The sequence below is a fragment of the Eretmochelys imbricata genome, chromosome 28, assembly GCF_965152235.1.
Source record: "Eretmochelys imbricata isolate rEreImb1 chromosome 28, rEreImb1.hap1, whole genome shotgun sequence".
In the NCBI taxonomy this organism is placed as follows: domain Eukaryota; kingdom Metazoa; phylum Chordata; order Testudines; family Cheloniidae; genus Eretmochelys; species Eretmochelys imbricata.
Genome location: NC_135599.1, coordinates 1050113 through 1063031, shown reverse-complemented (window position 1 = coordinate 1063031; position 12919 = coordinate 1050113). Strand labels below are relative to the sequence as shown.

Genomic DNA, 12919 nt, shown 5'->3' with positions numbered 1-12919 from the left:
GGCGCTGCGGGGTCCCATGGGGCTGACACAGGGTGCAATCCCGCCTGTGGCCCCTGGGGGGCGCTGCGGGGGTCCCATGGGGCTGACACAGGGTGCAGTCCCGCCTGTTGCCCCTGGGGGGCGCTGCAGGGTCCCGTGGGGCTGACGCAGGGTGTAGTCCCGCCTGTGGCCCCTGGGGGGCGCTGCGGGGTCCCATGGGGCTGACGCAGGGTGTAGTCCCGCCTGTGGCCCCTGGGGGGCGCTGCGGGGTCCCATGGAGCTGACGCAGGGTGCAGTCCCGCCTGTTGCCCCTTGGGGGGCACTGCGGGGTCCCATGGGGCTGATGCAGGGTGCAGTCCCGCCTGTGGCCCCTGGGGGGGCGCTGTGGGGTCCCATGGGGCTGACACAGGGTGCAGTCCCGCCTGTTGCCCCTGGGGGGCGCTGCAGGGTCCCGTGGGGCTGACGCAGGGTGCAGTACCGCCTGTGGCCCTTGGGGGCGCTGCGGGGTCCCATGGGGCTGACACAGGGTGCAGTCCCGCCTGTTGCCCCTGGGGGGCGCTGCGGGGTCCCATGGGGCTGACACAGGGTGCAGTCCCGCCTGTGGCCCCTGGGGGGCGCTGCGGGGTCCCATGGGGCTGACGCAGGGTGCAGTCCCGCCTGTGGCCCCTGGGGGGCGCTGCGGGGTCCCATGGGGCTGACACAGGGTGCAGTCCCGCCTGTGGCCCCTGGGGGGCGCTGCGGGGTCCCATGGGGCTGACACAGGGTGCAGTCCCGCCTGTGGCCCCTGGGGGGCGCTGCAGGGTCCCGTGGGGCTGACGCAGGGTGCAGTCCCGCCTGCCGCCACTGGGGCATCCTGGTGCAGCTCGCTGCAGGCTCCTAGGGGGCTAATTCAGCCCTGCCCCCTAGAGGCCGAGCACCAGGTCCTGACTGCCCCATGCAGCCACCCCACCACCAGCTGCCCCGTCCAGCGCCGGGCCTGTGGGGCTGAGGAGCAGCAGCGGGCGCTGGCGAGCGCCCCGTCCGGCGTATCCACCCCCCGGCTCAGAGCCTGTGGGGCCAGCGGAACAGACCTCCGGGGGGCCCGGCTCCGGCTCACAGGGGCTTCCTCTTGAACCCGAAGACGGACACGAAGAGCAGGATCTCGAAGGCCGCGGGCAGGGCGCTGGGGGCACAAGGGCAGGCGGGGGTCAGTGCCAGGGGCTCTGCCGTGGGCAGGACGTTCCCGAGGGGCCCACCCCAGCCCTCCCCCCTCGGGGGCATCTACCTGCAGAAGGCCAGGATGTACCAGTAGGTGGCGCTCTCCCAGCGCTCCAAGATGAAGAAGGAGAGGCAGATGGAGGCACTGCAGTGAGCGGCCAGTGCTGGGGAGGAGCCGTCAGGGAAATAACCCGTCTTGGTGAGAACAGGCACCGGGAGACAGGCCCTTTGCCCTCTCGGGGGCGTGGGCTCCCGTCCGGCCCCAGGGCAGGGACGGCTGGTTCAGGGGGCGGGGAATGGGGCACGGGGCCTGTCCCCTCTCGGGGGCGCCGGCTCCCGTCCGGCCCCAGGGCAGGGACGGCTGGTTCAGGGGGCGGGGAATGGGGCACGGGGCCTGTCCCCTCTCGGGGGCGCCGGCTCCCCTCCGGCCCCAGGGCAGGGACGGCTGGTTCAGGGGGCGGGGAATGGGGCACGGGGCCTGTCCCCTCTAGGGGGCGCCGGCTCCCGTCCGGCCCCAGGGCAGGGACGGCTGGTTCAGGGGCGGGGAATGGGGCACGGGGCCTGTCCCCTCTAGGGGGCGCCGGCTCCCGTCCGGCCCCAGGGCAGGGACGGCTGGTTCAGGGGGTGGGGAATGGGGCACGGGGCCTGTCCCCTCTCGGGGGCGTGGGCTCCCGTCCGGCCCCAGGGCAGGGACGGCTGGTTCAGGGGGGTGGGGAATGGGGCACGGGGCCTGTCCCCTCTCGGGGGCGTGGGCTCCCGTCCGGCCCCAGGGCAGGGACGGCTGGTTCAGGGGGCGGGGAATGGGGCACGGGGCCTGTCCCCTCTCGGGGGCGTCGGCTCCTGTCCGGCCCCAGGGCAGGGACGGCTGGTTCAGGGGGCGGGGAATGGGGCACGGGGCCTGTCCCCTCTTGGGGGCGTCGGCTCCCGTCCGGCCCCAGGGCAGGGACGGCTGGTTCAGGGGCGGGGAATGGGGCACGGGGCCTGTCCCCTCGAGGGGGCGTCGGCTCCCGTCCGGCCCCAGGGCAGGGACGGCTGGTTCAGGGGGTGGGGAATGGGGCACGGGGCCTGTCCCCTCTCGGGGGCGTGGGCTCCCGTCCGGCCCCAGGGCAGGGACGGCTGGTTCAGGGGGCGGGGAATGGGGCACGGGGCCTGTCCCCTCGAGGGGGCGCCGGCTCCCGTCCGGCCCCAGGGCAGGGACGGCTGGTTCAGGGGGCGGGGAATGGGGCACGGGGCCTGTCCCCTCGAGGGGGCGTCGGCTCCCGTCCGGCCCCAGGGTAGGGACGGCTGGTTCAGGGGGCGGGGAATGGGGCACGGGGCCTGTCCCCTCTCGGGGGCGCCGGCTCCCGTCCGGCCCCAGGGCAGGGACGGCTGGTTCAGGGGGCGGGGAATGGGGCACGGGGCCTGTCCCCTCTAGGGGGCGCCGGCTCCCGTCCGGCCCCAGGGCAGGGACGGCTGGTTCAGGGGGCGGGGAATGGGGCACGGGGCCTGTCCCCTCTAGGGGGCGCCGGCTCCCGTCCGGCCCCAGGGCAGGGACGGCTGGTTCAGGGGGCGGGGAATGGGGCACGGGGCCTGTCCCCTCTAGGGGGCGCCGGCTCCCCTCCGGCCCCAGGGCAGGGACGGCTGGTTCAGGGGGCGGGGAATGGGGCACGGGGCCTGTCCCCTCAAGGGGGCGCCGGCTCCCGTCCGGCCCCAGGGCAGGGACGGCTGGTTCAGGGGGCGGGGAATGGGGCACGGGGCCTGTCCCCTCGAGGGGGGCGCCGGCTCCCGTCCGGCCCCAGGGCAGGGACGGCTGGTTCAGGGGGCGGGGAATGGGGCACGGGGTCTGTCCCCTCTAGGGGGCGCCGGCTCCCGTCCGGCCCCAGGGCAGGGACGGCTGGTTCAGGGGGCTGGGAATGGGGCACGGGGCCTGTCCCCTCAAGGGGGCGCCGGCTCCCGTCCGGCCCCAGGGCAGGGACGGCTGGTTCAGGGGGCGGGGAATGGGGCACGGGGCCTGTCCCCTCTAGGGGGCGCCGGCTCCCGTCCGGCCCCAGGGCAGGGACGGCTGGTTCAGGGGCGGGGAATGGGGCACGGGGCCTGTCCCCTCTAGGGGGCGCCGGCTCCTGTCCGGCCCCAGGGCAGGGACGGCTGGTTCAGGGGGCGGGGAATGGGGCACGGGGTCTGTCCCCTCTTGGGGGCGTCGGCTCCCGTCCGGCCCCAGGGCAGGGACGGCTGGTTCAGGGGGCGGGGAATGGGGCACGGGGCCTGTCCCCTCTCGGGGGCGTCGGCTCCTGTCCGGCCCCAGGGCAGGGACGGCTGGTTCAGGGGGCGGGGAATGGGGCACGGGGCCTGTCCCCTCTCGGGGGCGTCGGCTCCTGTCTGGCCCCAGGGCAGGGACGGCTGGTTCAGGGGGCTGGGAATGGGGCACGGGGCCTGTCCCCTCTAGGGGGCGTGGGCTCCCGTCCGGCCCCAGGGCAGGGACGGCTGGTTCAGGGGGCGGGGAATGGGGCACGGGGCCTGTCCCCTCAAGGGGGCGCCGGCTCCCGTCCGGCCCCAGGGCAGGGACGGCTGGTTCAGGGGCGGGGAATGGGGCACGGGGCCTGTCCCCTCTAGGGGGCGCCGGCTCCTGTCCGGCCCCAGGGCAGGGACGGCTGGTTCAGGGGGCGGGGAATGGGGCACGGGGCCTGTCCCCTCAAGGGGGCGCCGGCTCCCGTCCGGCCCCAGGGCAGGGACGGCTGGTTCAGGGGCGGGGAATGGGGCACGGGGCCTGTCCCCTCTAGGGGGCGCCGGCTCCTGTCCGGCCCCAGGGCAGGGACGGCTGGTTCAGGGGGCGGGGAATGGGGCACGGGGCCTGTCCCCTCTTGGGGGCGTCGGCTCCTGTCCGGCCCCAGGGCAGGGACGGCTGGTTCAGGGGGCGGGGAATGGGGCACGGGGCCTGTCCCCTCTAGGGGGCGCCGGCTCCTGTCCGGCCCCAGGGCAGGGACGGCTGGTTCAGGGGGCGGGGAATGGGGCACGGGGCCTGTCCCCTCTCGGGGGCGCCGGTTCCTGGAGTGCTGTGCTCCCGCCAGTCTCTGACGCTGGGCAGAGGGAAGGGGCTGTGGCTCCTGCAGGGGGCGCCACTGACCTGCAGAAGGCAAAGATCCACCAGTAGAGGCTGCTGTCCCACTGGTCGAAGAGGAAGAAGAGGAGGGCCACGGCAGCGGTAGCGTGGGCCCCGATGGCTGGGGGGGGAGCAGAGTCAGGGACCAACAACGGGGACCGATGTGGGGGCGGATGCCGCTGGGGCAGGGCGGGGGCTGCCAGTCCCCTCTCTCCCGGACCCATCCAGGCCCTGGTCTCTCCGCTGTGGATGCCAACAGTGCTAACCAGGGTGATCTTTGGGGTCAGCTGAGTGACACCCCCTCCTTCCCATTCCCCGCCCCCCCGAGCCAGCCAGTCCCCGCCCTGGGCCTGGTGGGAGCTGGCGCCCCCTACAGGGGACAGGCCCCGCGCCCCATTCCCCTGCCCCTGAGCCAGCAAGTGCAGATCAGCAGTGGCGCCCCCTGGGGACGACAGTCGTTGTGCCGGGGGGGGGGGAAAGCAGGCAGGTCCCGGGGGATGCTGTAACCCCGCGCGGGGGGTGGGGGGGAGAGTTCATTCCCCCCCCAAGCAGGGCGGAAGGATACAGAGCAGACTCTGCGTGTTGTTGAACATGGACACCCCGGAGAGGAAGCCGGCCAGCTCCACGGCGAACAAGCCCAGCGTCACTGACAGGGCCACCACCAGCCTGGGGTCAGCGCCGACAGCCGGACGGGAGACACAGGGTTACATGGGCCCAGGCCGGGCCAGCCCGCCCCCCAGGTCCTGCCTTCCCTCACTCCCAGGCCCCTTCTGCCTGGGCCAGCCCGCCCCCCAGGTCCTGCCTTCCCTCGCTCCCAGGCCCCTTCTGCCTGGGCCAGCCCGCCCCCCAGGTCCTGCCTTCCCTCGCTCCCAGGCCCCTTCTGCCTGGGCCAGCCCGCCCCCCGGGTCCTGCCTTCCCTCGCTCCCAGGCCCCTTCTGCCTGGGCCAGCCCGCCCCCCAGGTCCTGCCTTCCCTCGCTCCCGGGCCCCTTCTGCCTGGGCCAGCCCGCCCCCCGGGTCCTGCCTTCCCTCGCTCCCAGGCCCCTTCTGCCTGGGCCAGCCCGCCCCCCAGGTCCTGCCTTCCCTCACTCCCAGGCCCCTTCTGCCTGGGCCAGCCCGCCCCCCAGGTCCTGCCTTCCCTCATTCCCAGGCCCCTTCTGTCTGGGCCAGCCCGCCCCCCAGGTCCTGCCTTCCCTCACTCCCAGGCCCCTTCTGTCTGGGCCAGCCCGCCCCCCAGGTCCTGCCTTCCCTCGCTCCCAGGCCCCTTCTGCCTGGGCCAGCCCGCCCCCCAGGTCCTGCCTTCCCTCGCTCCCAGGCCCCTTCTGCCTGGGCCAGCCCGCCCCCCAGGTCCTGCCTTCCCTCACTCCCAGGCCCCTTCTGCCTGGGCCAGCCCGCCCCCCAGGTCCTGCCTTCCCTCGCTCCCAGGCCCCTTCTGCCTGGGCCAGCCCGCCCCCCGGGTCCTGCCTTCCCTCGCTCCCGGGCCCCTTCTGCCTGGGCCAGCCCGCCCCCCAGGTCCTGCCTTCCCTCACTCCCAGGCCCCTTCTGCCTGGGCCAGCCCGCCCCCCAGGTCCTGCCTTCCCTCGCTCCCAGGCCCCTTCTGCCTGGGCCAGCCCGCCCCCCAGGTCCTGCCTTCCCTCGCTCCCAGGCCACTTCTGCCTGGGCCAGCCCACCCCGCCCCGGGTCCTGCCTTCCCTCGCTCCCAGGCCCCTTCTGCCTGGGCCAGCCCGCCCCCCAGGTCCTGCCTTCCCTCGCTCCCAGGCCCCTTCTGCCTGGGCCAGCCTGCCCCCCAGGTCCTGCCTTCCCTCGCTCCCAGGCCACTTCTGCCTCGGCCAGCCTGCCCCACAGGTCCTGCCTTCCCTCGCTCCCGGGCCCCTTCTGCCTGGGCCAGCCCGCGCCCCCCAGGTCCTGCCTTCCCTCACTCCCAGGCCCCTTCTGCCTCGGCCAGCCCGCCCCCCAGGTCCTGCCTTCCCTCGCTCCCAGGCCCCTTCTGCCTGGGCCAGCCCGCCCCCCAGGTCCTGCCTTCCCTCACTCCCAGGCCCCTTCTGCCTGGGCCAGCCCGCCCCCCGGGTCCTGCCTTCCCTCACTCCCAGGCCCCTTCTGCCTCGGCCAGCCCGCCCCCCAGGTCCTGCCTTCCCTCGCTCCCAGGCCCCTTCTGCCTGGGCCAGCCTGCCCCCCAGGTCCTGCCTTCCCTCGCTCCCGGGCCCCTTCTGCCTGGGCCAGCCCGCCCCCCCCGGGTCCTGCCTTCCCTTGCTCCCAGGCCCCTTCTGCCTCGGCCAGCCCGCCCCCCAGGTCCTGCCTTCCCTCGCTCCCAGGCCCCTTCTGCCTGGGCCAGCCCGCCCCCCGGGTCCTGCCTTCCCTCGCTCCCAGGCCCCTTCTGCCTGGGCCAGCCCGCCCCCCAGGTCCTGCCTTCCCTCGCTCCCAGGCCCCTTCTGCCTGGGCCAGCCCGCCCCCCAGGTCCTGCCTTCCCTCACTCCCAGGCCCCTTCTGCCTGGGCCAGCCCGCCCCCCCGGGTCCTGCCTTCCCTCGCTCCCAGGCCCCTTCTGCCTGCCCCAGTCTCCCCACAGGCCCAGCCCCCTGCAATCTCATGCCTCCCCCACCTCTCTGAGCCCACTTCCACCCCCTCTGCAGTCCCATCCTCCTCCCTCCATGCCCTGACGGGCCCATCCTCCTCCCCCCTGTCCCCCTGCCATCCCAGGTGCCCCTCGTCCCCCTGCAGACCCAGACCCGTCCGCCCCACAGGCCCTGGCTGACTCACTCCAGGTCCTGGCGCTGATACTGCTGCTGGCTGTACTGCAGGGGCAGTGAGGCGAGGACGTTGTTGTCCTGGAAGACAGGGGGGCGGTGAGAGCAGCCCTGCGGGGGGGGCGGGCTGGGGTAGAATCGGGGGGGCAGAGCAGAGGCAGGGGAAAGGATGCCACCCTGACTCCCAGCCCTCCCCTGCTCTAACCCACCAGCCCCCACACCCCTCCTAGAGCCGGGGTGAGAACCCAGGAGTCCTGATCCACATTGTGGCTGCCCACCTCCCTGCAGCCACAACCCCTCCCGGATCCCTGCAGCCAGCGCTCCCCACACCCCTCCTCTCACCTCTGGAAAGCAACCGTGTGTGTGCGGTGAGCGTGGGTCCAGGTGCACACGCTGGGGGCTGGGAGAGGCCTGATGTGTGAGAGAGATGGAAGGCCCTGCTGTGCGAGGGGTGGCCTTGGAGGATCCTGTGCACCGGGTTAGGTGGTGAGCGTGCTGGGAGATCGGTATGTGGGTCCCAGGGGCGTGCGTGGTAATGGCAGGCAGGTGTTGCCGGGGCAGCTGTGCACGTTGTACGGGTGGTGCGTCACATGGATGGGTGTGCGTCGTTGGGGCAGGCAGCCATTGTCAGGATGGGCATATGGTACGGGGATGTACTGTAGGCATGGACGTTGTAAGGGCAGGTGTGCGTTGCAGGCATGGTCGTCATATGGGGGTACGTCACAGGGATCATGCGGCTGTGTGTCATCAGGGTCGGCGTGTTGTACGGGTGTACATCGGAGGCGTGGGTGTCATAAAGGCATGTGTCATCGGGGCAGACATGTCGTACAGGTGTACATCACGGGTGTACACCCTTGGGTGAGCAGGCAGGCGTGCGGTATGGGCGGACCTCACGAGCACCATAGGGCTGTGTGTTGTCAGGGTGGGCGGGTGTCTCCGGGCGGGAGTGCTGCATTGGTGTGCATTGTCAGAGTGTGCTGCATGGGGGTACCTTGTGGGTGTCATGCAGGTGTGTGCCGTCGGGGTGGATGGGTGGGCATGCTGTATGCGTGGGCAGGTGTGCTGCAGAGGTGTGGGCGTCGTGCAGGGGCACGGCGTCGGGGCGGGTGGGCCGTCTGGGCGCGGGTCGTGGGCGTCGGGGTGGAGGAGTGCTGGGGAGGAGCCAGCAGGGAAATAACCCCTCGTGGTGAGAACAGGCACCGGGAAACAGGCCCTTTGCCCTCTAGGGGGCAGTGGGCTCCCACCCAGCCCCAGGGCAAGGACGGCGGGGGAATGGGGGCGCGGAATGGGGCCCGGGGCCTGTCCCCTCTAGGGTGGGCGCGGATCGGGGGCGTCGGGGCGGACCGTCTGGGCGCGGGTTGGGGTGTCGGGGCCGGCAGGCAGGCGCGGGTCAGGGCGTCGGGGCGGGCGGGCAGGCGTCGGGGTGGGCGGGCAGGCGCGGGTCGGGGTGTCGGGGCAGGCGGGCAGGCGCGGGTCGGGGCGTCGGGGCGGGCGGGCCGGCCGGGGCGGGGGCGTCGGGGCGGGCAGGCGCAGGGCGGGCGGGCAGGCGCGGGTCAGGGCGTCGGGGTGGGCGGGCCGGGGCGGGCGGGCAGGCGTCGGGGCGGGCGGGCCGGCCGGGGCGGGGGTGTCGGGGCGGGCAGGCGCGGGGCGGGCGGGCAGGCGCGGGTCAGGGCGTCGGGGCGGGCGGGCAGGCGCGGGTCAGGGCGTCGGGGCGGGCGGGCCGGCGTCGGGGCGGGCGGGCAGGCGCGGGGCGGGGCGTCGGGGCGGGCGGGCAGGCGTCGGGGCGGGTGGGCCGGTCGGGGCGGGCAGGCGCGGGGCGGGCGGGCAGGCGCGGGTCAGGGCGTCGGGGTGGGCGGGCCGGCGTCGGGGCGGGCGGGCAGGCGCGGGTCGGGGCGTCGGGGTGGGCGGGCCGCCGTCGGGACGGGCGGGCAGGCGCGGGGCGGGGCGTCGGGGTGGGCGGGCCGCCGTCGGGACGGGCGGGCAGGCGCGGGGCGGGGGCGTCGGGGCGGGCGGGCAGGCGTCGGGGCGGGTGGGCCGGCCGGGGCGGGGGGCGTCGGGGCGGGCAGGCGCGGGGCGGGCGGGCAGGCGCGGGTCAGGGCGTCGGGGTGGGCGGGCCGGCGTCGGGGCGGGCGGGCAGGCGCGGGGCGGGGCGTCGGGGCGGGCAGGCGCGGGGCGGGGCGTCGAGGCGGGCGGGCAGGCGCGGGGCGGGGCGTTGGGGCGGGCGGGCCGCCGTCGGGGCGGGCGGGCAGGCGTGGGGCGGGGCGTCGGGGCGGGCGGGCAGGCGTCGGGGCGGGTGGGCCGGCCGGGGCGGGGGGCGTCGGGGCGGGCAGGCGCGGGGCGGGCGGGCAGGCGCGGGTCAGGGCGTCGGGGTGGGCGGGCCGGCGTCGGGGCGGGCGGGCAAGCGCGGGGCGGGGCGTCGGGGCGGGCGGGCAGGCGCGGGGCGTTGGGGCGGGCGGGCAGGCCGAGGCGGGGGGCGTCGGGGCGGGCAGGCGCGGGGCGGGCGGGCAGGCGCGGGTCAGGGCGTCGGGGTGGGCGGGCCGGGGCGGGCGGGCAGGCGTTGGGGCGGGTGGGCCGGCCGGGGCGGGGGTGTCGGGGCGGGCAGGCGCGGGGCGGGCGGGCAGGCGCGGGTCAGGGCGTCGGGGTGGGCGGGCCGGGGCGGGCGGGCAGGCGCGGGGTGCCGGGGCGGGCGGGCCGGGGCGGGCGGGCAGGCGCGGGGCGTCGGGGTGGGCGGGCAGGCGTCGGGGTGGGCGGGCCGGGGCGGGCGGGCAGGCGCGGGGCGCCGGGGCAGGCGGGGGCGTCGGGGCGGGCTGGGGCGGGCGGGCCGGGGCGGGGGCGTCGGGGTGGGCGGGCCGGGGCGGGCGGGCAGGCGCGGGGCGTCGGGGTGGGCGGGCAGGGGCGGGCGGGCCGGCGTCGGGGCGGGCGGGCAGGCGCGGGGCGTCGGGGTGGGCGGGTAGGCGTCGGGGCGGGCGGGCCGGGGCGGGCGGGCAGGCGCGGGGCGTCGGGGTGGGCGGGTAGGCGTCGGGGCGGGCGGGCAGGCGCGGGGCGTCGGGGTGGGCGGGTAGGCGTCGGGGCGGGCGGGCAGGCGCGGGGCGTCGGGGTGGGCGGGTAGGCGTCGGGGCGGGCGGGCCGGGGCGGGGCGTCGGGGTGGGCGGGCAGGCGTCGGGGTGGGGGCGTCGGGGCGGGCGGGCAGGCGCGGGGCGTCGGGGTGGGCGGGCCGGGGCGGGCAGGCGCGGGGCGTCGGGGTGGGCGGGCCGGGGCGGGCAGGGGCAGGCGTCGGGGCGGGCGGGCCGGGGCGGGCGGGGGGAGGCGCGGGGCGTCGGGGTGGGCGGGCCGGGGCGGGCGGGCAGGCGCGGGGCGTCGGGGTGGGCGGGCCGGGGCGGGCGGGCAGGCGCGGGGCGTCGGGGTGGGCGGGCCGGGGCGGGCAGGCGCGGGGCGTCGGGGTGGGCGGGCCGGGGCGGGCAGGGGCAGGCGTCGGGGCGGGCGGGCCGGGGCGGGCGGGCAGGGGCAGGCGTCGGGGCGGGCGGGCCGGGGCGGGCAGGCGCGGGGCGTCGGGGTGGGCGGGCCGGGGGCGCCGCGCCGTCGGGGTCTCTTACCCGGGACCAGAAGAGGCTGATGACGAGGACGAGGTGGGCCGTGAGGGTCAGGAACCGGGCCGGCACCAGCCCGCTGACCAGCGCCATCGCCCCGCGGCGCCCCGGCCGGGGGGTCCCGTGGCAGGGCCTGGCTGGGCGGGGGAAGCGAAGGCGTGTGGCCGGGGTGACCGGAGGCAGCACCGGGCCCTCCGCCCTGGGGAGCCCCCCCCAATCGCCCGTCGTCCCCACCACAGACCCCCAGGGGACCCCCCCCTCCTCACGGCCCCCCGTCCCCTGCCCGCATCGCCCCCCCCCGTGGAAAACCCCCTCCCTCGTGCCCCACCCGCTGGAAGCCCAGCCCCGCGCGCCCACCCCCGGCTCTCTCTCTCTCTCTCTCTCTCTCTCTCGCTGAGGCTCCGCGCCCGGGCCCTAGGCCCCCTCGTTGCCCCTGGCAACCGACCAGCGGCTCCCGGCCCCGCCCCGAGCGCTTGCGCGCGCGAGAGAGAGCGATAGATCGAGAGTGCGCGCCCGTGCGCTCGGAGGAGATCCCGCGAGAACGGCGCAGCCGGCGACGGCGAGCCCCATGCCGCCATCTTGAGTGAGGGCAGGAAGAAGGGCAGGGGCCCCTCCCCCCTGCTCTGTGCCCTCCCCTAGGGCCATATGGGACATATAGGGACTCCCCCTCCCCAGGGCAAAAGGGAACCCCCTCCCCCAGGGCCATAGGGGACATAAAGGGACTCCCCTACCCAGGGCAATAGGGGAACCCTGCCCCCAGGGCCATAGGGGACATATAGGGACTCCCCCTCCCCAGGACAATACAGAGACCCCATCCCCCAGGGCCATACAGGTCCCCCTCTCCTCCTAGGATCATATGGTATCCATGAGGCTTAAAGGCTTCCAGTATGCTGAGCGCAAATCCAGCTCCCACAGCTTCAAGGAGCCTCTCCCCCCCGCATCAGGCCCATCTCCAAATTTTTGTCCAGTCCCTCTTAACCCCAGGCCCATGCCCAGTCCTGACTGCACCCTGGGGGCAGAACGTGGTGTGAGATCGGCCCTGGGCTCTCCAGGTGGATGGGGTAGGGAACGGACCAGGGGAGCTGGGCTGAGAACCAGGCATAGAGAGGAGTTCTCACAGGGGTAGGGCTTAGCTATGTGTGGGGGATGTAGCTCAGTGGTAGAGCACATGCTTTGCATGTATGAGGCCCCGGGTTCAATCCCCGGCATCTCCAGAGGTTTTGTTATTGCAGCTAGAGCTGTTTCCCTGTGAGGCTGTAACTCCAGGCAGCTCTCATGAGGAGCTGAAAAAATGAAGGTTTCAGTAAAGGCAAGATCCAGCAGCAATAGGCAAATGATTTATACCCAGGTATTTGCCAATCAGCAAGGAACAAAATGATTTATATCCAGGTGTCCACCAATCAGCGAGAACAACATGATTTATACCCAGGTATCTGCCAATCAGCAACAGGTAAAGTGATTTATACCCAGGTATTCGCCAGCCAGCAAGGAACACAATGATTTATATCCAGGTATCCTCCAATCAGCAAGGGGCAAAATGATTGACACCAGCTACACTCCAATCAGCAAGGAACAAAATGATTTATCTGCAACTATCCTTCCATCATCATTGGACAAAACGATTTACACCCAACTACGCTTCAATCAGGAAGGGGCAAAATGATTTACACCTGGCTACGCTCCAATCAACATACAAAACAACATGGTCAGCGAAGGCTCCTCGCTGACTGCGTTTGAAGAATGGTTGAGTCTTGAAACTACGGGCAGAGGGGGGAAATCTGGAAAGAATGTATTTCTCGTCGACTTTTGCTTTCACAAAGTAAACGTTAAGAAACAGAATCTCTCTATCTACCCCTACCCGAGCTGTCTATGCACCCCTTCGCTGACACCCCCCTCTATTTACCAATCTACTCACCCCTGCAGAAATGTACCTACTTAGAAAGCCAGAGCTCTGAGCCATAACACCCCCATTGCACCCACAAAGAACAGACTTTCTACAGCAGGAGGGAGAAGCACTAATATCACCCAGCTGTGATGGCCGAGTGGTTAAGGCGTTGGACTTGAAATCCAATAGGGTTTCCCTGCGCAGGTTCAAATCCTGCTCACAGCGGTTAGTTGATTTTGCTCAGCAAGGTGATGCCTGGAGATCTCGCTGGCTCAGGGCATTTTCAGCAGTGAAATGCCAGGCAGAGACCTGTGAGCTGGCACTACTGGGTTCAGGAAAAGCAAATTCTGGGGCCAGGGGGAATGACCCCCAAATTCCTCAGTGGGGCTGGCGAGGGGATCCCCCGCCACTTGAAGACACACGCCCTGGGAGGCCAGCGTTCAGGACTCGCTCTC

The 12919-nt window shown here is 73.8% G+C and overlaps 1 protein-coding gene and 2 non-coding genes across 6 annotated transcripts; 2 read left to right on the top strand and 1 right to left on the bottom strand.

The window, feature by feature from the left end:
* On the bottom strand, positions 1–11089 carry TMEM107 (transmembrane protein 107). 4 transcript variants are annotated; one of them, XM_077806646.1, is made up of 6 exons: positions 10937–11089; positions 10586–10712; positions 7006–7073; positions 4818–4918; positions 4277–4373; positions 1–1141 (listed from the first exon to the last, which is right to left on the bottom strand). In XM_077806646.1, the coding sequence occupies exons 2-6, from the start codon at positions 10670–10672 to the stop codon at positions 1072–1074; spliced, it is 423 nt and encodes a 140-aa protein (XP_077662772.1). In that variant the 5' UTR covers positions 10673–10712; positions 10937–11089; the 3' UTR covers positions 1–1071. The 4 variants fall into 4 exon arrangements, with proteins under 4 accessions (XP_077662772.1, XP_077662770.1, XP_077662771.1 ...); XM_077806644.1 differs by lacking the exon at positions 4277–4373 and adding an exon at positions 1244–1340 and having other exon boundaries at positions 4–1141; positions 10586–10716; XM_077806645.1 differs by lacking the exon at positions 4277–4373 and adding an exon at positions 1244–1340 and having other exon boundaries at positions 4–1141; positions 10586–10716; positions 11025–11044.
* Positions 11090–11721: 632 nt separating this feature from the next.
* On the top strand, positions 11722–11793 carry TRNAA-UGC (transfer RNA alanine (anticodon UGC)). Its single transcript has one exon. It is a non-coding gene; the product is annotated as a tRNA-Ala (tRNA).
* An 814-nt stretch (positions 11794–12607) lies between these two features.
* Positions 12608–12689, top strand: TRNAS-UGA (transfer RNA serine (anticodon UGA)). Its single transcript has one exon. It is a non-coding gene; the product is annotated as a tRNA-Ser (tRNA).
* The last annotated feature ends 230 nt before the right edge of the window (positions 12690–12919 follow it).